At 33.4% G+C, this 25,021-nt stretch overlaps 3 protein-coding genes across 3 annotated transcripts; 1 reads left to right on the plus strand and 2 right to left on the minus strand.

Annotated features, from left to right (window-relative positions):
- Positions 1-1,780: 1,780 nt before the first annotated feature.
- Positions 1,781-5,761, plus strand: LOC128188113 (cdc42 homolog). Its single transcript, XM_052858960.1, has 4 exons — positions 1,781-1,917; positions 2,938-3,238; positions 3,445-3,642; positions 4,421-5,761. The coding sequence occupies exons 2-4, from the start codon at positions 2,951-2,953 to the stop codon at positions 4,508-4,510; spliced, it is 576 nt and encodes a 191-aa protein (XP_052714920.1). The 5' UTR covers positions 1,781-1,917; positions 2,938-2,950; the 3' UTR covers positions 4,511-5,761.
- A 1,647-nt stretch (positions 5,762-7,408) lies between these two features.
- Positions 7,409-14,453, minus strand: LOC128188112 (EF-hand domain-containing protein D2-like). Its single transcript, XM_052858959.1, has 4 exons — positions 14,181-14,453; positions 12,444-12,591; positions 11,619-11,756; positions 7,409-9,106 (listed from the first exon to the last, which is right to left on the minus strand). Exons 1-4 carry the CDS (start codon positions 14,339-14,341, stop codon positions 8,963-8,965), a joined length of 591 nt encoding a protein of 196 aa, XP_052714919.1. The 5' UTR covers positions 14,342-14,453; the 3' UTR covers positions 7,409-8,962.
- Positions 14,454-18,895: 4,442 nt separating this feature from the next.
- Positions 18,896-24,462, minus strand: LOC128186697 (guanylate cyclase D-like). Its single transcript, XM_052856537.1, has 2 exons — positions 21,876-24,462; positions 18,896-21,647 (listed from the first exon to the last, which is right to left on the minus strand). The coding sequence occupies exons 1-2, from the start codon at positions 24,420-24,422 to the stop codon at positions 21,213-21,215; spliced, it is 2,982 nt and encodes a 993-aa protein (XP_052712497.1). The 5' UTR covers positions 24,423-24,462; the 3' UTR covers positions 18,896-21,212.
- Positions 24,463-25,021: the final 559 nt, after the last annotated feature.

Consider the following 25,021-nt stretch of genomic DNA (forward strand, 5'->3'; position numbering starts at 1 on the left):
TTTCTTTACTATTTAGGTATAGAGCTAGCTTTTGTATGTTCTCGAATCGAGGAAACTAGAGGAAAAGTCTGATACACCGATGGGTACGAGAGAACCGTACTTTCATGAAGACCGGATTACAAAAGACCGCTATATGAGAATTTTTGAATGAAGATGGGAAATGACTATATATATATATATTATATGGACCTAATATAGCCCCCTATAAAATGAACTTTATCAATTTACTGTAATTCTTTGCTTCCTTTGTACGCATATCACTGGCGCCGGAAGCAAATTGAAAGGGGGGGGGGGCTAGTCTAATCCTCAGAAATCTTAACAAGCAAAATAATTTAAAAAAAAACTAATTCCCTAAATCATGAAAATCCTAATCCGGGGGGGGGGGGGGGGGGGGGGGGGTTTACCTATGACTCCAACTTCTCAATATTTTAATCTTTTCAAGGTTAATTTAGGAACAATTCTGTTTGCTGCGACAAAAAGGGGAGGGGGCTGAACCCTCTCAAATGCCATGTGCCTGATGGATAGGTCTAACTTTGCAAAAAAAGTGGGGGGGGGGCCCCCTAGCCCCCCCCCCCCCCCCCCCCCCCGTTCCGACGCCCTTGCTTATACATGTATTTTTTTTTAACCAAATGCCCACAATTTTGAGATTTAATATCAAAGGGTCAACCTTAAATTTCCCGCCATTGTCGCATTTTTAGCAGAAAACGGCTTGTTTTTAAGCAGTTTTTCCCCGAAAACATTGAGCGATTGCTTGAACAAACAAAATATATTTTCATCAAAGATGTATCTATCGAAGACTGGCTTATATAAATGACGTTTTTGTTTTTGTTCAATGCATCGCTCTATATTTTCCATTAAAAAAAGGAAAGAAAAATGTCATTATATATTTGACTGATTTTGATTGAATTACAAAAATACTTCTGACGACATATACTGTATTGACGGCGAATGCAAATTAATCAAACAGATAAGTCAGTAAAAACTTGTGTTATATCAACTATTCTAAAACTAACATAACATTTTAATGTACCTGAATCACTTTGAAAAATTGCGAATTGTGTGGGCGAAATTTGACTCATATAATATATACTCTTTCTTAAAAGTTGGAAGATGCTTTGGTCCCAGCCCCAGAGACTGGAAGACTTCAAGAGCCGTCGCTTGCATGTTAAGAAGGTGGTTATTGCCATCTACCGGTCATGCAGCGTCTTCAGCGGAAATCTTTTTGGTGTTGCGACAAAACATATGCAAAAGCATTTAGCCCTGACCACTGAGGTGCAGATTTACAACGACTGTGCAGAATTTGCATGAGCAAATCAGTTCCTACGATAAAAAAAATTGCACATGCTTTAGTTTTATACTATACTAAATTGCCTGAGGAAAATATACTGATTACTGAATTATGCAAATCGTGTCATATTGATCGGGTTTTAGCACATCAGTGTAGTACCCAACACCCGTGCAATTAGTGTTTGATATATATATATATATATATATATATATATATATATATATATATATATATATATATATATATATATATATATATACCTTTTATTTATTGAAGGCAGAACAAAATATATATAAAGTTAAGAGATTGATTTTAATTATAAGAATCTGTTGTTTATATATCTTTAACAGTATTATGTATTTTCTTTGAACAAGAATACATCTTTATATATTTCTGTCTATTTCTAATATTTGGTCTATTTATAATACTCCTATATTTAGATTGGTGTATAAATTAAAGAGCCCACGACAACTGCCAATCACTAAGCTGAAATGCGTACAGGCGCATGTTTCTATATTTAGCGTGTGGAATTTAATGCGCTTGCGCGTGAGAAGTTACTTCCGTTCGTACACCCCGGAAACTGCAGGCTGAGAGAAAATCACAAAATATATTTAACCAAAGTAACGAAGGTAATCAAAACATTTCATTTTATTTTTAAGGTTCTTGTAACACATATCGTTCACTCATCTGAGACTCTCGAACCGTACTTACTTTTCTAAGAAGTTGGCCCACAATAGCAAAATGGCGGAAGTCGCCCCTGTGAATTAGCCATTCTTATTTTTGTACATATTGCCGTGTATATGATGGCATATATTGCGCTGGTACGCTTGGCTTGCCACCTTTTGATCATCAGTTTATCATTGAAAGGGGTTATTTTTTAATTTATTGACTTCCACTCCACAGAATCACTGATTAAAGCTTCAGATTAGGAAAAGGATAAAAGAACTTGTAATTCTAGTAATATAATCTATAATTTCAATGAACCAGAGGAATTTTGTCTTAATTTACCAATTCTAAACAGTTTAACTCTTTGTTTTATATGGAAATTGTCACTTTAGATTTCATAAAATTAAAAAGGAACGTGAAAGCAAAGCTTTGAACCAAAATGGGAGTGTCAGTTTAACCTTGTTACTCATCTGCCAATTAGATAAAATGTTCCATAAATTTAATCCAGTTATAAAATTTAAGACATTAATATGATTAACATTGTGGTTTTATACATTGTCATATAGTATGATTTTCAATAGTTTAAGTGGTGTAGATAATATTTATTCTCTTTTGAGAAGTGGACAGGCATGGCCTACATCCATGTGGATGTAGGCGATGCCCGTCCACTTCTCAAAAGAGAATAGATAATATTGTGCATGTTTATTTATTGCTTTTCAGTTGATAAATCCATATACACATGTTATATTAATATTTCTTATTTTAATTCTGATTGCCAGTGTAGAATTGACCCTTCTACTCTTGTGTGGCAAATTGAAAAATTTTCCCAAAGTTTTAGTCAGTTGATAATTATATGAAGTAAATTTCACCAAATTTTGCCCTACAAATGTGCAGTAGCGCAGTTAACAATACTTACCACGTAGAGGTTTTTTAAAATGCATTGCAACATTTTGATATACCTAAACATTTTTTCTCTGTTTCAGTCTCTAGCTAACCATGCAGACAATAAAATGTGTGGTAGTAGGTGATGGAGCTGTCGGTAAAACATGTCTACTGATCTCCTACACCACAAATAAGTTCCCCTCAGAGTATGTTCCAACTGTGTTTGATAACTATGCTGTGACGGTGATGATTGGGGGAGAACCCTATACGTTAGGTCTGTTTGACACAGCAGGTCAGGAAGACTACGACAGGTTACGACCCCTTAGCTACCCACAGACTGATGTCTTTCTAGTTTGCTTCTCCGTAGTATCGCCAGCTTCTTTTGAAAACGTCCGAGAAAAGGTAATTTTTGTTAATTCTGTCAATTATGAATTCATGAAAAACATTATACATTTGTATTTTGTTTTGGTATTTTGGAAGTCTTTTTTTGGCTCAGGGAAAGGTAAACTTCAAATATTCTGTTAAATTGAATATGTATATAAGATTAGATATGATTAGTGTTCCCTATATAATTCATGTTGAAATTAATGTTTTTTCTTTTAATATAGTGGGTTCCCGAAATAACACACCATTGTCAGAAGACCCCTTTCTTACTAGTCGGAACACAGGTAGATTTACGGGATGATGCAACAACAATAGAAAAGTTAGCCAAGAACAAACAAAAACCTATCACATTTGAACAAGGAGAAAAACTGGCAAGAGAACTGAAGGCTGTAAAATATGTTGAATGTTCAGCATTAACACAGGTTGGTGTATTTTTCAATTTTTTCCCCTATGAAAGTGAAGAGTTTGGAAAAATCATGTAATTAAGCAATTATTGATATCATAGGCAGCTTTGCAAATTCTGTTGAATGGATTCAGAACCATGCATGCTAGGGCTGGGACGATACTATACTTAGCCAATTCGGTACATATCACGATACCTGAGATGCGATACGATAAATACCCTGATACATTGCAACTAAATGAAAACATGAATAAGGGTTTAAAATTTATTCAATCTGTCGATGTATTACTGCATGTCCAAAGTTATTTTATTATATTTAAAATGAGCGTTGCACAATTTACAAAGTAATTTAGTCTCATATACACTACTTTTTCATAAACAAGTAATCCAAACATTTTCCACACTCCAGATTTAGCTTCATAACAGTTTTGACAACTTTACAAGGTTTTCCGCCATCATTGTACTTTCATCTTAAGCGCGCGGACTAAATATAGCCGATATATGAAGCTCGGATATTTGCGAATTATAAAAAAAACGTTTGCTTAGGTATTATTGTATAAATGGTAAATGTATAGATCCAAATATCGTCAAAATAAATACCGTGATGCACCGTGCATCGTTGGATCGTCCCATCCCTAATGCATACTGTATTCTATAGAGCCACATATATTAAATTTTTTTTTTATAAATATTGATAAACTCATATGTATGTCATTACATCTATAAGTATTACACATATGAAAGAGACACAACATATTGCATTTGGGATTAAATATGTTTTTCCTTCTGTCTTGCAGAAAGGTTTAAAGAATGTATTCGATGAAGCAATTCTTGCTGCTTTGGAGCCCCCAGAACCGCCCAAGAAAAAGAAGTGTGTCTTGTTGTAATCTCCGAACTCCATTCATTTCCTGTGTCAACTTTGGATGCTTTTAGGGACTTCTGCTGATCACCTGTGAAGAAGTCGTAAAAAATTATTGGGGGAAAAATTGAAACCATTTTATATGTTTGGATATTAAAAGCATTTTCACAGATGGAAGTTTTCAGGTTCAAATAGAGAGAATTATTTTTAACATATTCTCTAGTGAATGGAAAGTTTGTTTGATGATTATGTGTGGGGAAAAGGCAAGAGTTTTCTCAGAGAAACCCCTAGCACAGTGCTATGGTCTTCTTATCCCATTAGGGTCCAATAATCTTGTGATTTATGAATGTAAATAGTTGACCAACTTTCCCCTTTTATTTATTGTTTTTGGGTGCCAAAATTTGGTATTGATGATGTTGATCTGAGGAAGTCATGTATTGCTTACCCAAGATGTAAAAGCACCAGGATTGGAATATATTGTGGTATAACTATAAATTTCTATGCTATAGGCCATGAATGAGTAAAAAAACTTAAATAATAATTATCCATTGCAAAACAAGGTCTTGATAAAAATTAGAGATTCCAATTTGTGACAAGTATTTTTTGTTATACTTTTTAATTTGTAAGAATTCATTAAAGTTATACAAATTTCCACAAAGATATAAATGTTATTGGAGGACACTAATACTGAATTCACTGGGAAGTATAATCTAAATTATTTTTAAAAAGTCTTTGCTTCATTGTATGTTATTAATTCATGATAATGTTTTAAAAAAAAAAGATGTATTGTAAATGTAGATAATTGTACAGGCTTTATGATTAAGACTAGGACTTTATAGTTTTAATTGTGTCGTATAAATGGACTCTTTTTGTTTTATCTATTATTTAGGAAGTCTAAGGATGTGTGCATGTGTGTGTGTGTGTGAGTGTGCTATAATCAGCTTTACAGGACACAGTCAGTGGTTACAAAGGATTTTCTATATAATACTTCATCTTTCTCCCATTCTTTTATTTTTCAGTTGTTTTTTATGACATTTGTTCAGTTTTCTGGTGAATATCTGATATTTTGGTTTCTGTCAATTTTGATATGCAATGATAGACAGTTGCAGACTTTCTGTTTGTCTATGTAACCACTGCTTGTGGTGACTTGAAGTTGTGACGATGTGACCTTTGGTTTATTTACTTATTGTATTATGTACCTGCATGTCTTTTGTCATGTATCTTGTCTAAACAACACCATTTTTATTTTCACTATACTGAAATAAATATAAAGAGTCAGTACTGGCAGTTTTGTTTATTTTTGTATGCATCACATAATTTGTGTATCGTTTACTTTAGGTAGAAGATAGAATACTGCAATATATTGGTTATGTCAATATTTTAACTCCCCAAAACCCACATGACAGCATTTTGCGAAAACTTTTTTATCTTATAGTTTGAAAAGTGAGAGATGAGTGAATTCTTCCTATGAATTCTCATTTGCTGTCTTGTGTGTTATTTAGTGTTGTTATTTAGAATTTTTAGCTAAATATATTGAAAAGAACACCGGGTGTTACAACACATCAAATTTTTATTTAAGTCTTTACCATCTTGAATTTTTTAAATTAAATTTTTTATTTTCTAAAGTAGTTTCTTCGTGATGCAAGCAGAATTTAAAAAAAAAAAAAAATGCTTTTCCATTCATAATTGGTCAGAAAACTATTGATTTTATAATCTTTTATATATCTTGACCCTATTATGAAAGTGAACAATAATTGTATATCCATCAAGTCTTGCATCTTGATAGAAATCAACTTGATTATTATTGTTTCAGGAAACAGTGTAGGAGTGATAAGGAAGGACTTTGAATATTCATATTAAACAAGGATGTTAATGAAAATGCTCAAGAAAGTCGCAGGCATTTTGAATTAAGTCTAATTAAAATCATCCTCCTTCTCATTCCACTCATCAGGGACCCAGACCAATTTAGGAGAAGGGGTGGTTTTAATTAGACTGTTTTATATTTTAATCCTCAGTTATGCTTCCAAATCAATGATAAGAAGACCCAGCAATCTAGCAACCGGAGTCTTTCATCACTGGTGTTTAATGAAGTTTGTAATAATTCTACGAATTTGAGTAAAGATGGTTGCAAACCTTGCACTGAAAAATATTAAATTCAAGTTCCAGGAATTGTTCTATGGGCGAGAAAGTCATTCTACAATTATTAGTAACAACCAGAGATATACCAATCTGTATATATATACATGTAAACTATTTACCAGTACATACAATTGTAACTTTTATTGGATGTGTCAGGAAGAGGGAAAATAAACATCACAGGGCAAGTGTATAGGATATGGCGAGGCTTTCACAATGCACAAAAGAAAATCACTTTCCACAGTGATTGTTGTTTTTAACATGCAATGAAGAGTTTGTCAAATATCATCTGGTTTCAAACATGAATAATGTATATATTGTTTGTACTAAGGAGTGACAGGATATTGTTTGATGAAAATTGGGTATATTTGGTGAGGTGAGGCCATTTTTCATTATCCCCTCTACTTTATGTAACAGTTCCAGTGCATTTGATCTGTAAACTTGGTACTGCCATTAAATTTTATGTAAAGATTCACATTAAAGAGAGCCCCTCCCTGTAAATTAAAAAAACCTATTTAAACAGTGCAGGAAGAAAGATAACTCTCTAATTTTTTTGTTACTTCATAATTACTTTTGATTTTTCTCCCTTCAGTTAATGCATGTACTACAAGTTTTGCTTCCTTTTCCACATCTTCCCAAGTCAAGAGATTTGATCCGCTCCGTTGACCTGATGCAGACTTTCACTTATCAAATGCAATATTATAATAAATGCATGTACCAGTACATATATTAAAGATAGAAAAGGAAAAGAACAAGATTTTTATGTTCATATAAAATACATTAAAACCCATCACATGATATGAATATTTATTTTTGTACAATATAAACATATAAAAAAGAAGCAATTGCAACTAGAGTTACAAACATATAAAAACATTACTTCTACCTGTGTACACTAACACAAGACACATATATCCAAGTATTACATAAACATCTGAAACCACACAAAAAAGATTAGTACTTGATAAAAGGGTGGGGAATATACAATAAATCATACAAAAAAATTAAGCCAAGCACCATATCGACAATAATAAGGGGTTATTTTACACAAGAGAAATTCAACTGTAATGGATTTTTAAGACTATTAATTAATACTGGTGAACACAAGTTGGATAATAATGGAATTTACAATAAAATTATGCACCTCACCCTGTTCAAGTGTAAATTGCATTTGACATTTTGCAACGTTAAAACCCTTTCCGAGGATAATGTGATGTCTAATCCAACAAAAGATTTGCAATATCAAAGGTCATTGCACTGTTTTTTTTACTGGTTATACATGTACTACTAATTTTATTTTTAAATGGAAGTCTTGCATTGGAAACCAATTTCTATACAGTTAAACATGGTCCCAAACTTACATTAACCGTTTGAGTAAGAAAATGATTCTGAAATATATATGACCAAGTTATTAACTTTCAGATACAGAGAGTGCAGTGATTGGTTTGTAAATCATACATATGAATGCACTTGTGAGATTTTAATTTTTTCTACTTACATGTATATTGCATTACCGTTAGTTATGGTTGAACAATTTCATACTGATCTTCAGGTACAAATACAAAACATCATTTACAAGGCGAGTGAAAAAATAAACCTCTCCCATAAAAAAAATCAAATAACACAGATAGGTTTTGTTCAAATTAAAAACTAAATCAGATCTTGTGCAAAGTATACAATGTTAGTACGAGCATTAAAATGGAAAGAAATATATAATAAAAAAATTATTTCAAGGACTAGGAATAACTCAAAATCAGAAAACAAATTCAGATCATTAACAAAATTGCACTCCAATACCAAAAAAAATTAACAAAGGAAAAAGGAAAAAAAAAACAATCTTGCATTATCAACTATACATAAAATATTTATCAACATTAACTTTTAACAGAAAATAACAATTTATTGCAAATTTACCCCAAAACAAAAAATATCATGTTGTTGCTAACAGGTTCCTGAGGTGACAATTTTAAACTTAAGGTACTAATCTACATTCTCTACATTCAGATTACAGAAAAGTTTCAATATCAAGCGGAAGACCAGTGCAAGTGAAAAAAATTTCAACTTCAATGTTAAAAGACCACAAAATCCCCCTAACAATAATAAAGTCCAACAATACCGGCAAAGAAAATACAACGTACATATTTTAATTTAAATGCTAAAATCAGTTCTTGATTTTGTTAAACAGCAAAACTTTTGTTTCACAAATTGAATGAAAAAATGGTGCTTAAAAAATTCCAATCTGATAGTAATGCTTCATTTCACGTTAACCATTACATAAAAACTGCTTTCATGCATCCATTGCTTAAACCTATGCACATGTATGCTCACTTTAAAGCCCTCCTCTTTAACTAGCTGCCTGCTTGAAAAAGTTAGCCTTCTCCTTGAATGCCTTTTGTCTCTCTTTCTTCTCCTCTAGTTCTTTCCTCTTTTCTTCTTGTTCATTCTTAATTTCCTCCTCAAACTTTTTGCTGGCAGATTGCTGCTCAATCTAGGGAAGTCAAAATGTCAAAGAGTTTAATTTCAACAAAAATGTACTCTTGCAAAACAACTGTAAAACCAGATGAAAGTTCAGTATATAATCATAGTACATGTTCTTATATTGTTGCAAATGCATACAAAAGCAACACAAAATTTACATTTTGCATATGTATTTTACATTTCAGCTTTACCTATTTTTCCTAGCTTCAAAAATCATTATTTTTCTCACTATAACTATGTTATAGATGTAATCCAGACATATTGCCTCTGCATGAGTTTGAACCCAGGACCTCTAACATGTAAATCTAGGACTCTACTGAACTAAATAATTATAACTCAATAGCCACAGCTAGTAGGAATGCTATATACATGAACCTGACCCTATATACCACATTGTCCCCTTCTAGGAGGGAGTAGTCCTTGACTCTTCCAGAATGCCAACACCTGTGAGGCAAAGTACTGGAGACAATCTCTTTCACCCTCCAGAGAATACCCAGGTCCCAATGTCAGGCTCATATATTGCCTCTACTGGGATTTGAACCTGGTTCCTCTTGCGTGCACATCCATCCCTCTACCAATCGACTCTACCCCCAGAGCTAGTAGAAATGTCATATACCTGACTTTACCACAAAGATATTCCAACAGAAGGAAATTTTCTCTACTTTATTGACTAAGACAGTTAAGAATACCATATAATGGGTGTTCTGCGGTTGCTTATTTTCTGCGGTATTTTGTGGGTATGAAAAATCGGCAGAAATTAAAATCATAAACTATTCTTTAATAATTTACTAAATTATTAACAAATTGCGATAATCACTGTATCTACTGGTCTCAGCAGGGTTGTATTCCGAATGAATGAATGAAGTATTTTCATTACCCCTAATTTACTCGTAACATCATTTCTGGGTGGAACAGTTCCTAAAATCCCCACTTACTATATATGTAACCAGGGACGTCTTTTCTAGTATATATACAATCATGTATCTTAAAAAATACACACTCAAAAACATAATATATTAAAAAAATTCAGGTAAATAAATAAACGTGTTCGATCTGCACATATGGATAATGTAGATAATGTATTTTAAGTGCTTGACATATGAAATTCATTTTTTCTTTACCAAAATTTGTTATATAAACATTGACCACACAACAATTACCACATCTAAAGTGTCAACAGGTGGCGAATTATGTAATGGGAAATTATCACCGAGAACAACACCCTCATTACACATGGTATTAGCGGTAATACTCCCAGCAGAGTCCCGAAACACGCATAATAAAGGTAGTCAAAGTTTGATACAATGTTCATGTTTTAATACGTTGTATCTTTATTTTTGCGGTCTAATATAATCGCAGAAATTGGAAAACACAGAATATAATTTGATACTTTTGAGGGTCTAAACCGCAAATGTTTTGAGGCGCAGAAAATACCCAGTATACGGTAGTGTTAAACTAGTAATAGATTTAGCAAAATGCCCTTGACTGTAAATCATATTGAAAGAAATTGAATGTGACTTTAAATAAAGGCATAAGACTTCACCATTGCAGATGCTAAACTGCCTTTTTTGATATATTTCGTATTACATTTGGTTATTTAAGTCAAGTTTGTACATAAATTTTTTTATTTATAATCACAAATGTTAGAAACCTCCCCCATTGGATAATACATTATAATACATGTAATTTGATCAAATCAACTCCTTGATCTAATTAACTTCTCTGTCGCATCAAAGTCTGGTCTTTTTCTGCCTTAAATTCAACAAAAATTTCAGAAAATTAAACTTGTTCACAAAATCTTTGTTCTTCTCATGGAAGATAGATCTTAAGTCAAGATGAGGTCAACAGCGTGAGTTGAACAGCCTTTGGACCTACCCTTCCTGTGTACTGTGTCACTGGAAATATATATCAAGGAAGTAAACTTCTAAATCCTATTGTTTACTGAACTCCCTGTATCAGTTGTACTTATCTGATTATGACATTTTCATAATCAACCCAATTTTTACTTATACAGTTTTGAAATAAGCTCTTGAGGACAAGTGTGAAGAATATTTAATGATATTTGTGATGTTTACATGTATTTTTTTTTTTCAATGTAAAAATATATTTTATATCTCTAGCAAGTCATTATCATTTTTGATTGGCCTTAGTAAAGATATGAACCTTTAAAACAAGACATTCTCTTCTCCCTAAAAAGACCCCCCCCCCCCCCCAAAAAAAAAAATAAAACCACCCAAAAAAGTAAAAATGCACATGAATCCCCTAAAAAAACTCAACAAAGCCTTGTTGAAGTGGTATAGATCTCCACATGAGAGGCCCCTCTTATTTAATTTATCACTGAAAATAATTTACATATTGAACATATTTTTAGATGCGGCTCTGTAACCTTAACAGTGCTGCATGACAATGAAGACTATTACTGATAAAGTTAAGTCTGGCAAACAAACGTGGATAAAGTTTAATCCCTTTATGCTATACAAAGCGAACAACAGGAAGTGACTCTAATTGTCTTTATAACTCACTTTAGCTTGAAAGAAGTTTTTGGCTCCTTTGACACCCTCTTTCTCCACATCGATTTCCGTCATGTTTTCAAACAGGTCCATCAGACCACTTCCTGCCTCTAATTCGCCGGCATTGGCTTTACGGAAAATCAACAGGAACTGAAAAAAAAAAGAATAATGATATTTAATTTATGTTACATCATATGTTTCAAACATTAATTTTTGAATTGGCAATATAGCATGTCAGTAAGCCATACAGATAATAGGATAATCAGAAAACCTGTATTGGATATTTAGATTACAAAAACTTTGATCATTTCTTTGCGGTAATAATGAACATCACCAGAATCACCGTCTAGAATGTTCTATTTTGATCACTCATGTTTACACTTTGGATAATTGCAGCATAAAATTTGTGCAAATGAATAAAGTGCAATTTCATTTAAAGCCACTCCAGCAGGCGACAGGTTCAGTGATACTTAAGACTTGGTGACACATTTATATGTAAGGAGCTTGGAAACATTAACCAAAATTGTTGAACAAATATTGTAATTTAATTAACAGCTAATAATTAAATAGCAGCGTGTAAATCTGATTTACTATATAAAGATATAAACCAAGCCAGACTTTTCTAAAAAAAAAAAAAAAAAAAGAATTTGTAACCTTATAAAGTGAAATCAGATGGGGGGGTTGAACTATTGAAATTATTTTAAAAAGTCTAAATATTTACATGTCTTGCCACTTGCATAACACAATGAAAATTCATGTAAAGATGTAATGTAATACTACATGTATTCATTTTCTCTACACAGGTAATGCAAACATTGGTCATGGTTGGTAACTTACTTCCCTGAAGTTGATTTTATCGTCATGGTCTTCGTCAACTTCCTTGATCATAGCCTTTAGAGACAGGTGTGTCTGTGGGGCTCCAATTTTCTCCATCATTAGCTTCAGCTCGTTAAAGTCAATGAACTTATCCTTTGTAACATCATACCTACAATTTTAAAACACAATTTGTTTATTGTTCTAAGAAATGAAATCATTTTTCAGGTACTCAATATTTTAAAAGAGGTCAAGTTTAGAAAATATAGTTTCCTTATATATCAATTTATTACCGGTACTGTATAAAACTATAATACCTGGCTATACAAACACATTTCAAGTTTTCTTATGGTTATATTCATTGAAAAACTTAATTTACGACAGGCATTGGGTAAAAACTCAAATCCAATATTGTTATACTCTGTCCCGAGATTTTTGCTTCCACCACTTTTCGCTTGATATTTTGATAATAATAAATACCTTTGTGCTCAAACTACGCTCATCCACTAATATGAAAAATGTCCAGATTATCTATTTTGAAATGCCCCCTCTACCGCTTCAGGTTTCAATACACATCCCAAAATAGAAAGTCTACGGGGATTTTGCATCGCACCAGCCATTAATAAGCCCGGATCATAGATGATAACGTTGAAAATTTACACTAGGTGTCCCAAGTACTTCCGAATGGAGAAAAGATGTAAACATTTCCCATTATAAATCTCTGTAAGAATTTTGTTTTTGTTTCTGTAAACTTTTATGAGAGAAAAATCGAAAAGGGATAATTTGTTAATGGAGATATCTTGGATATATTCCCTTCCAACTATTTCAACAGTACTTCTTTCACAGGTATGTGTATTTTTATCAAAAATCATCAAAAAGTGATGGAAGCAATCACTTGGGACAGACTATAGTTGAGCTGTTTCTAATATTAAATATCTAAAATGTTGTCCTAACAGAGATAGCCAACTTTTAAGTTATAAAAGGCTTTGTAGTCCCTTTCTCAAGGCAAGTCACACAGTTTCACATCTAAAGGGGGGCTAAGATAGGGTCAAAATAAGCATTAAATTGATTTATGACTTTGGGGGGATTAAATTGTCAACCATTAGGGAGACACATGTTTCTTTCATGAAATAAATTGTTTTTCTTTCATCCCAAGGCTTGGAGCAGGCTCTCCCAAAAATTATTAGATTTCAGCATGCCAAGTTTTTCAATTATATTGCAAATGAGAAAAAACTGATTGTGTTGTCTGAAAGTTTATGGATCTTAGGGGAAAACAAACCTAGATGTATATTCAGCATTGTCAATGACCGAAGAGCCAAAAAATATAATAATGTGCAATTGTAAAAAACAATATTGCATAAAAAGGAAATGTATTTTTATACTATTTCCTAGCTCTTCCTTTTTTGTAATCAGAGACTATCTATATTAAAATGAAAATAACCTCCTTAATTATTTTTAGTTTATGATCATGATGTTGATAGAGATTACACGTTTTTAAAAAAGAGAGAGAATATTTGTAATAAATCATAGAAGAATTGTTAATATGGCTTTTGGTCAAACAATGCATATTGGCATACTTTATGCCAGTGTACACATGTTTAACTTCAGGTTATATGGAAGTGTAGCATGTGTAGTGTGATCAGGAAATCCTGTCATCAACTCCAGCAGGCTTTGACCTCCGACCCCATAAAACACAAAAAAGATTAGCCTAACTTGAAAAACAAAAAAACATGACAGATGCTTTACATTACAATTACTCACTTGTTAAAGGTCTTCTGGAAATCCTGGATTTGTTTACGAGAAAACTCTTTGAATTCTGTGTAGGGGTTCCAAACATTCATAGACGGTAATTCAGAGGCTTCACCCCCTTCGTTGATTTCATTTCGTCTGTTTAATTTTTTGGAGAGTTCGTCACTTGCCATCTTTGATGCGAAGTGAACAGAGTGTTAAATTGTTGCAATAAATCAGTCCAAGAAATTATCCCCTGATCTTCCCTAGCAGAACACGAGTTTCACTTCCTCAAAATAAAACACACTGCTTCCGGGTCACGTGGTGGTAGGCGGATCATGTATTTTGCGAAGTCAGCACATAAGTCCAGATGAAAACAAAACTGGAGGAGAGAACAACTTTAGACATGTATATCCTAACAGCAACTGACTGACTGCACTGTAATTAAATCAAGTGTGGGAATGAGAGAGAGAGAGAGAGAGAGAGAGAGAGAGAACGAACAAAAAGTAGAGGGGAGGAAGAACAATTATAAACAGATACCTTCACCGGTTTAGAATTTATGAAAGCCCCAACGGGATTCGAACTCATGACTAAATTTGAAGTTAACACTAACCATTGCACTACGCTGTTAAGTTACAATGTTAGGAGAGAAAGAAACAAATATACAATTTTACTTGATTTTATTGTTTATTTCGATAGGAAGTACATCATAATATGGAGGTGTCCCATACCAATTCAACCTTTTATTCATCAAAAACGAGAACCAAACACAGAATTAAGGACCAGCTATTTTCTGCATATATATGAAGGTAACTAGTACATGTATCTGCAATCACTTCAATGGAGCTAGGTCTGTCCGTGGGGACAGTCTGTTTCAGTCCGCGAAGTTCGTGCTCTTAAAGTAGCTATAGTTTTGATCTATCAAGAAAAAATCCATGCAAAGGCAACACAAAAATACAAAGAAGGCATTATACGAAGTATACTTATCTATTATAGCCACTTAAATTATAGCCTACATTTAGTTAGCTCAACAATACACTCAAAAGAAGTTCTGAAATGTAAAACGAATGCGTGTACTCATACGCGAACGTCGTTTTACTCGACCTGGCTTGTCAGTTTAAAACTACTAATATATGAAGAACAATCGCTTTTCGTAAGAAATAACGAAAAAATACCTAGTGGATATTAATAAAATTCTGTGTATTTATCGATAATGCTTTGTGTATTTTTTTTAAATTTTTCACATACTTTCTCAAAGAAAAAAACACCGAGTGCTGAAGAATTATTCTTTACTTCAATAAAATATTGAAAGGGTTTTGCTAAATACAATGTTTCAATGAATAATGCATTTTTAATAGGCAACCAAAATTTGAGTGTCATTTGTTGAGTTATAAGCGAGTTACAGGGCTTACAATTCTTTGCTATGTAAACACAGCTTTTGTTTACATTTTGAATGTTGAAGTAAAATTCCAGTTTTAGACCTTAAATGAATGTGTAAATCATTAAGAACTGTTTATTTATGCTTAAAATGAATATGAAGATAGACAGATCAGCTTGAAAAAGATTTTTTATTGGTATACATGTATATTGAACCCACTGAACAAAAACAGGGCACGAGCTTTGTTTCATGACAAAGAATTGTAAGCTCTGTATCTTTCTAAAAACGTAATGACTGACTCTCAAATTTAATTTGATCAGTAGAAATGAGTTCCTTAAGCATTGCAAATAATAAAACTGAAAAATAGAATTTGACCAAAATCGTGACCATGCCCCTTTAATATAAAAAATAACAAGTTTACATCTTTTAAATCAGCAATTTCAAGAGCATTTATGTTAGATAATTACATGTATAGTATTTAGATTATAGATGGAAAAATTGCCTTTAAATTAGCATTTTAAGGATGCCGATTTGGTTTTTGTTTTTGCTTTTTTGTTTTTCTTTGGCGGAAACCTACAATAGCAAAACGTTTTATTTTTTAACCATATGTCATTTAAACCAACTCTAGTTTATTCGCGAAGTTTCAAGAAAATCGACCATATTGTTCTTTTTAGGGCTATTTCAAAATAGAGGTACATTTACTATACGAATATACAGGAAAATGTCATTTTTCTCACTTCGATGCAGTTTAAAGATTACTACACTATTGTAGTATTTTTTTTTAAATCATTATATTTGATTAGTGATATCATTTTCTACCTTATATGTAAAAATACTAAATTCTACCGTCTGGTTTTTAGTGGGGGCCATCTCAAAACGTTTAAATGCACCAAATTTTGCTATATATATGGAACATTATAAATGAAGATTGGTATAATGGATTGATTTTAAAAAAAGGAAAATACCCTAGAGGATAGCATTTATTCTGTGTATAAAATTTCAATGGCGAACGGTTTTTACTTTTTCTTTAATGTTATTTCTTATAATGTACTCATACAAAGCTTCATTTAATCATAACGTCAGAAAAGGACAATGGCAACGCTCCCCTGTCGTACAACAACAAAAATGATTTGAAAAATAAATTTTTCCTTCAAAAATCTAAATATTTTTATCTGTATTTTGTTAACTGTGTTCATTTTTATAAATGATATCGAGAAAAAAAATAATGAGAAGTACAAATACACTGTATTTTACTAGAATGCGCAAAAACATGGACAGGGAAAACTAAATTAAGTCAGCCTCCTTAAGATTAAAATAAAAATCATATGTCCCAGAGAAGGGGAGGGGGTCCAACTCCCGCAACCCCCTTCTGGATCCGCCAATGTTATGTGAAAACAATTAACGCTACGTTAATATGGCTGCGACTTAGGTCGTCCATCCGGTTTATTTTTAAATTGGTCCAGTTTTGAAGAAGATGAAAAAATGAAGTTTACTACAACAGCTACGATTCCAATGACAGACAATAGACAATTTGTAATCATTAAACCCAGACGATTTTTCGGTTCAGGAGAGCTAAAACCAGTTTTGTGTGTTTACACTGACCGTACGTTGGCCATCTTGCTGATTTTTTCTCTCGTTTTCTCTCGTTTTCATGAATATTTATTCTCAATCCACCATTAAGAGAGCGAAACTCATTTCTAATAAAAATTTGAGGTACAAAAATTTTCTTTCAAAAAGTGTGAAGGGACAAGACAAATAAGGCACGAATTATTCATTAGATCGAGAACAATTCAGCGAGTTGGCCCACAGTCAGTTAACATACATGTGTGCAAAACTAAGGGCGCTTTCCATTAACGTTGCCTTGCCAGCGACGTTATCGGTAAACGGTGACGTTAATGGAACGTGCGTCGCCGGCGAGCGATTGTGGCAACGCTTTTTATCATTGCCGATTAGGAAACAATATGGCGCATAGGTTACCATATTTTACAAAACTAGATTTCTGCAACTAAAGTTTTCCTACTATAAAACGAAAAACATCAAAACTGCAAATAGCCAACTTGACCAAATTTTAAGTAAGTATCAGTTTTAAGCTGCAATCGTCCTCGTTGGAGCATTGTGACGTTGCCAACCATTCCATTAACGACTGAAAATATATTTAATAATACATTAATTTAACATGTATATATGCGAGCATCTTATGGAATTTTAGGCATTATTAAATTCATTTTATTATCTATCATATAATGCATTATATTTTAGTTACTCATCAACTTATGGCAGTAGAGGCAGCATTCACGAACCATTTAATTCTTTGCTATACTCTTTCAGAATACTGGTTCCAAAAAAAACGTGCTTACGAATTCTTGAGATACTCATTAGTTAGTTCTCCAAATTTTAGATCGCAGTCAAAGCTATTTATTTAACGGTTTCATTGATGGTGGATTAATTGCCGACTAATTAAACTGCTCAGGCGATGTTCGTGCATGTGTATAAACATAGTCTACTTAAACTAAATTACTTTCTAAAACGTTTAATTTACCACTTAATATGTATAGATAGAAATAATTTAAATTACGTATTTAAAAACAAAAGCAACGAGCAGTGTTTATTGTAGTACTATCCGGGCGAATCCACCCTGGGCGAACATGTATTCGGAGCGAAACCACTCAGCGCGAACAAGCGATCGGAGCGAAACCACCCGGATTCGTTCCAGCATTCGGCGACAAAGGCAACACCGGCAAATCCGGCAATGCCGGTTAAATGGAAAGCACCATGGGTTGCCATCGATCTACATCGAATTATAACTCTGAATGATGAGAGAAAATATAAAAGTCCTTAATCCTGTTACAAAATATGATGGTCAAATTTGATTCAACTTAAAGCACTAAGTAATATGGTCTTCTTCTTCTTTTTTTTTTTATAACATCATGAATTTCAAATATTGGCGTATGAGAAGACTTCCATGCAAGGGATACGTCATAAGTTATAATTGTGCAAAATATACGCTTTTATCTTTTATCTATGTGTTATGTATTCTTTAAGGAAAAAATATTTCAAGGAAGTTACTAATAATGCTTTAACAATATTGTTTATATACGTTCACATAACAAATGTCTTCCAATATCAAAAATTATATGCTGATTTTCTGAAAGTGGAAGTCAGAAGCAAGTGACAATTTGAGCGTGTATGTCAAGTTTCCGAAATGACTATAAACATATGTGTATAATATCCCAGAGAACTAAAATGTACATCAACACAGTTAATAGATACAGAATGACAAAAGAGCATAATAAATCCGTATCGCTGAATAGGGGCTCATTCACATAGACAGTTTCATAAAAACACAACAACATACGAATGATGACAAATTTATAATTTAATTCATATTTTCTAATTGCTCCAACAAAATTGATGGTATGTCAACTTTTTTTTTTAAAAAAACGTACCATTAAACCAAAATTCATACATAAAATAAAGTTCAATCAAATTATTAATTAAAATGAAGTATCCCGCCCGCATACAATCAAAGACGGTATAAAGACATACTAATTGATTGCAAATATTAATGCAACCATCAAAACAACTAATTCAGTGAATTTTAGAATACTTCATTAGGAACCAGGCAAAATATATGGCAAAAATTGGGCTGGTACAAATGAACATCGAACAATCGCTTTTTTCATAAAAGAAAACCATGGGTCTCACATTATTTTAACATGAAATACCAATGGGACCAACACTTGCAATTTTTCATCATAAATAAAATACTGAACAAACATGCAAGGTGTTCACATTTTACATGTTGATTTCAAAATTTCGACAAATCAATCAATATTTAAGGAAAGTTAAAATGTGTGATAAATGGATAAACACCATATAAACTCTCATATACATGTATAGCAATAAACTGGGTAACATGTGAGAAAAAGCATACAATAAATTGATACAATAAATTAAGGTTTGAGAAAAAATGGTCATTTACTTAAGGTAACCAACTATTTTCACTTATTCTCTATAATAAACTAAAAGATCTACAAGGTCCCTTTTTAAGACTATTCGTTTTTTGCTAATCTTTTTAGTGATTTATTCAATTACTTTTAATAAGAAATATTCAATAAGAAACCTTATAAAGCATCACAACTCTTAGAAAAACATTAACATGAAAATTCTCCCCCTCTTCTTATAACTGTAATAATTTTACCTCATTGTAAGAAACTGTTTGCATATCTTTTTTTAGTTTTCTCACACATATTTCAAAACATGTACATGTATCTTTTAAAAATACAAAGAATTGACCTGTTTGGTAATTTTACTAATTTGCTTTGTTTTAATTACATTTTCACTTGCTGTCCAGCAGATGATTTTTTTTCCCAATAAGTTGTCATGTTGCAAATTTTGAATTTACCGGTTGGCAGTAAATACAAAATTTATATGACAACTTGTAAATTTTGTATTTACTGACACCCGGTAAATTCAAAATTTACAACATGACAAAGCATACAGCTAACGATCACTTTTAGTGAATATTTCATCTACTTTTGATTTTACTTTCATGTATTTCAAACATGCTAAAACAGTCGGACCTATATCAGTGTGATGCTGTGTACAATAAAGATAAATGGAAAAAAAAAACCACACAAGGGTCTGGGAAAAGATTGAAATTCTTTGGCATAAATGCTTATATTTTACACGTCTTTCTACATTTCTGATGCACAAATACAATGTAAATGAAAGTGAAAATGTGTTGTTTCTCATTCCTTTATCTGAAAGTCGGTTTTATTTCATTTCTTCAGATGATTATATTTTAAGACCAAATGTCCTACACATATCATAAAAGAGATAATTTTAAGAAGGAAAAAGGATATTTGGCCAGGTACCAGTAATTGTTGCATACTAGTTACTTGTAAATGAGTTGAGTATATTTGATCAAATACAATTTAAAAGTAAGCGTTCTAATCTTAAATTTGGTAATTAACTTAACTCTCTAACTACGGGTCATTATTAAAAATCATCTCGAGAATTTAAGGCAATATACACATGCCTTCACACAAAATACTTTTAAATACCCTACGTCCATTTACAACGTTACACTGTTGAGGGAATCCCCTTTAATATGGAAATAAATGATTTCACTACATCCTGTTAAACATGTACAATATACTGTTATAATTTAAGACCATTATTCTTAGAATATTGTACTTCATAGTTTAGATACAGCCGCAGTAACATAGTATATAAACATTAACATGAGACATTAACTGTTTTTTATTCATATGTACAGGCATGTGTGATACTTATATTTATTTTGTTTTGTACCGGTCTTATAAAAGTAATAAATATTGCCTTCTCCTTAATGTAGATTTTTCACGATGTCCGTTGCTTAGCAAGATTAACCTAGATTAATCAATCTAGATTTGAAGAACAATTTCTCTATCTCACAGAATTAAAGCTCTTTTGTTAAAAAAATATACATATAGTGTACGGTGGCATGGTTTTTTTTTTCCTGCGTGGAAGTTATTTTTTTTTTTTAGAGATATCGTGGAAATGTTTAAGATAAATAAAAAAAAGACAACAACAGTATCTTTCTCGAGGAAACGGACGATGTTTACACCTTTTGAAACATTTCAATAAACGTGAACTTCTATGAAGATAAAATATGTTACTAAAAATAAAAATTTCAAATTTCGTTAAACTTCCGCAAAATCATCCTCCACATCTACAGTTACTTCCATAACTTCCGGTAGCATATCCGCTCTTTGTTTCGTCCGACGCCTCTGGTACATATTTTTGGCCTTTCCATTCCCCATTTTAAGACCGCCATTTTCTTTGGCCCGATTTTCATTCACGAAAGTAATCTTTTTGTCAGTTTTATTTGAGCGGGCGTCGTTGGCAAGGGACGACTTTTTGGTAATGTCACTCGGGGGAGGACGGGATTCGTTCACATATCCGTTCTCCATGGCGGGCATTGCAAGGTTTTTCGGCGAAGGACTGAGAAGCGGTTCCTCTTCGTCTGGTGTGTCACTGGGGATTTTTGTATTTCGAGCCGTCAGCATATTGTTAAGCGAGGAGTTAGAGAATTTCCTTGTTCTTCCGGTCAGCCAAAATGTTTCATACTCGATCCCCTATAACAAAAGAAAAATTGTCAACGAAATTCATAAACATGCCTGTACGACTTTACATTTACGCACTAATTTAACTTCTTTTAATGAACAACCGAATATTCTTATATAAGCATGAACTACTGAGCAAATCTACTCTTCAACTTTCACATTTTTGAAATGGAATTACATCAGTTTCATAAAAAGCTACATTTTCTTCCCTGAAAGACATTTGAAATTCAAAATACTAACCCTAACAATAAGTAGTCCCGATCTTTCACATGAAAAATTATTCGATGTAATGAGAGCTTTACGCAAATCCATGGAAATGTGAATTTTTGAAGAGTCCGAAGATCTGGCCAAACTTCGCACAACTTCGGGTAAGTCACTGAACAGAACAAATTGGGGTGTGTCCGTTTCCACAATGCCCGTTGTTGAAGTGCCAATATGGGCCCCTATACTTAGTGACATCATCCAGATATCATCAGAATTACAGTTTGATTCTTCTATGTTTTCATGAGTGAGGATATCTAAACACATGTGAGCAGTTTTCATTGCGACGCTCAATTCGTTGTTATTGTTAATATCCCCCATCCCTACAATTATCATAAAAGACGTTCCGTACGAACTGTACCGGAATGCAGAATATTTGCTCACGAGTCGGTCCAAATAATTACACATGCTTGTCAGTTTTTGCACCTTTTGTTTCGAAGGTAGATCTTTAAAATCGTTTTCTTTCGTAATTTCCACACAAATCACCCCTATAGTTTTCTCTTCGTCATGGTCAATAGCATTTCCGTTCGATATAGCATCGGCTACCTCTCCCGGCATGATACTAGACATCATAGTTTCCATTTGTTTTTTTGTTGACTCCAATTCTATAGTTTTTTCTTCAACACATTCTTCTAAATGTTGAGTGTAATCTTCCATTGACTGGATAACGCTGTCCATCACAGACTTTCTCAATGGATTATTCCGCTTCATAAGCTTAAGAATTTGATCGAACGACGGTCGACTATTTGGATTGTCTGTCCAGGCAATCTCCATAATCTGTCTAATAGACACGGGTATATCCAACTGAATCTTTGGACGCAAGTTACTAGAGCAAATTGCATGCACAACTTCTTTAGTTGATGATGTTCCAAGGTGTTCAGTGTAAGGTTCTTCTTGTGTGTATATCTCTTGCAATAGAATAGAAAAGCTAAACACGTCAGACTCAGGTGTTAGTTTGCACTTGAAGTGTGCTCGCAGAACTTCCGGTGCTACCCAAAACTCCCTCGATGATGTTGTTTGAGTTGTTAAGCTCCCAGTATAAACTTCTCCAGAAGTCATTGCGTAGTTTTCGTTGTTCAGAGTTAACAGTCTCAAGAATTCCCAATCACCTACTTTGACTGTCCACTTCGCATCTACGAAACAAACCGCTCCTTTTAAATTTCCATGAACAAGATGTTGATGATGAAGGAAACACATCCCCTGGCACACATCTAGAGCCAGTGCCAATTTAAAATCAGGTGTCATTGTTATCTTATTATCTTGTAAAACTTCTGCTAAGGACCCTTTCCGACAATATTCACCTATCAAGTATTTTTCATTGTCTACGACCGTGAGTCCATAGAACTTAACCACATTAGGGTGAGATATCTTATCACGAAGTATTAGCATCTCCTGTTTCATTTCTTTGGTTAAGTTCTGCATTTGATGGATCTCTAGCAACCGGACACCGATATCATAGCCTTTCCACTTCCCTGGCCATTGTAACACCTTATCCACCAAAGCGTCTAGCTGCCTCCGATCCATATCGGATTGGGCCGACTGTAAAGATTTTGCCGATCGTCCAAAGATGGATGAAGCTCGGTTCGAAGAATTGTTTTTATTATCGTAATAAAATACAATATCTTCAATAGGAATTAACCAATCATCTCTATTAAGTAACCGCCAATACTTGAATTTCTGTAGAAGTATATAACCTCCCAGTGCTCCTACCACGATTGTGCCTATAGGAACTCCGATCGCCACCTGAGTTATCCAGGAGTCATCCACAACTTTCCCTTCACTTTCTTTATCTGCCATTACTTGGGCCCACATGTTATTACCTCCACAACTTATTTGCTGCACCACGTTGATTTGTACTCTACTGGTCATATCAGGGCTAAGTGGAGCAAATCCTAAATCTTCACAGTCAGCTCTAGGAGTGCCCTCCGTCAGAAACCAGTCAATGTATCGGACGAGTTCTTTTGATGACGAACAGTCAGTCATTAGAGTTTTATATAAGATAAAATGTGTAAACCCGGCTATTGGATATGAACCTGACGCAGCGCTGTTTGCCAAAGCAAATGTTAATGCTGATGGATTCTGAGAAGCGAAATAATCCATTGACTTTTGTACAGCTGCTGATGTAGGAGACATATATTCTCCGGCTCCATTACGAAGGAGAGCGGTTTCAACAATGCCGTCCTGCACGTCGGCCACAGACAGATAGCCAATGGAGTTCTGAAACGACAATAGTAAACCAGAGACACCGCGAGTCTGCATACCGTAGTAAGTTATCGCGGAAGCATTCCAGTACATCGGATGTCCAGTGTCATTAACGCCCTGTGAAAAATGCCCGTAGGTACTGTTCCAGTTCTGGTCCACGGCAGAAAGTGCCAAGGTGAAGAGATCCGTCGAGCCCGATTTATCAGCACGCGCAATCACAACAATATTTTCCGCAGGGAAATTGCCTGCAGGATTGTTAGTTGCAAACGTGGGGTCATTCCATCGGCTGATGGTTCCGTTATATATTCCAACCAACTGCTCCATGGAGAGATTTAGTTTGCTGGTCCCGAAGTTCGGAATGTTATATCCCATCACTATGGCCCTGAAAAACAGAGTAGTTTATCAACATGCAGTATTTCAGGCAGGTTGACGGGAATACTAGTAGTACCGATGAAATGTATCTCAAATACTAATGACCATCTGATAAAATAGTTTCATTAGAAATAATCCTTAAAAATTCAGAATATCCTCCTTTACAGGTTTTAGTTATAATTAGAACATTATCTTTTGTGAATAATGTATTCTGTAAAGTATTCCGTCGTGGAAGTAAACGGAATGGAGTCACTAGGATTAAATATGTTGAAACAACCACATTCAAAAATGGGAAATGGTATCTAAAATTTAGAATACTATTTCAGAAGTTTAAGATTCACCTTTACCTTTGTGTATTCCTACAGATAATGCACCATTATTCAAATATTTATTCAAAGTAAAGTGTTCAAAGTGAACCATTACATAAACATTGTACCATTTCTATTACATTCTCCAAATGATGATAACAATTTTACCACACAAGCAACTCTTAGAGTCATTAACTTTCAAAGGTACGGTATTGTTACATAAGTCCTAACGTATTGATTCAC

The sequence above is a fragment of the Crassostrea angulata genome, chromosome 6 (genome assembly GCF_025612915.1).
Source record: "Crassostrea angulata isolate pt1a10 chromosome 6, ASM2561291v2, whole genome shotgun sequence".
Classification (NCBI taxonomy): Eukaryota; Metazoa; Mollusca; class Bivalvia; order Ostreida; family Ostreidae; genus Magallana; species Magallana angulata.

Excerpts from the sequence above, each read along its gene's own strand:
- LOC128188113 (XM_052858960.1), top strand. The coding sequence starts at position 2,951 with ATGCAGACAATAAAATGTGTGGTAGTAGGTGATGGAGCTGTCGGTAAA. Across the intron at positions 3,239-3,444 it reads TTGAAAACGTCCGAGAAAAG|TGGGTTCCCGAAATAACACA; the intron begins GTAATTTTTGTT and ends CTTTTAATATAG. Across the intron at positions 3,643-4,420 it reads AATGTTCAGCATTAACACAG|AAAGGTTTAAAGAATGTATT; the intron begins GTTGGTGTATTT and ends TCTGTCTTGCAG.
- LOC128188112 (XM_052858959.1), bottom strand. The coding sequence starts at position 14,341 with ATGGCAAGTGACGAACTCTCCAAAAAATTAAACAGACGAAATGAAATC. Across the intron at positions 11,757-12,443 it reads ATAAAATCAACTTCAGGGAA|TTCCTGTTGATTTTCCGTAA; the intron begins GTAAGTTACCAA and ends TTTTTTTTTCAG. Across the intron at positions 9,107-11,618 it reads AAAACTTCTTTCAAGCTAAA|ATTGAGCAGCAATCTGCCAG; the intron begins GTGAGTTATAAA and ends TGACTTCCCTAG.
- LOC128186697 (XM_052856537.1), bottom strand. The coding sequence starts at position 24,422 with ATGGAGCAGTTGGTTGGAATATATAACGGAACCATCAGCCGATGGAAT. Across the intron at positions 21,648-21,875 it reads CGGGACTACTTATTGTTAGG|GGGATCGAGTATGAAACATT; the intron begins GTTAGTATTTTG and ends CTTTTGTTATAG.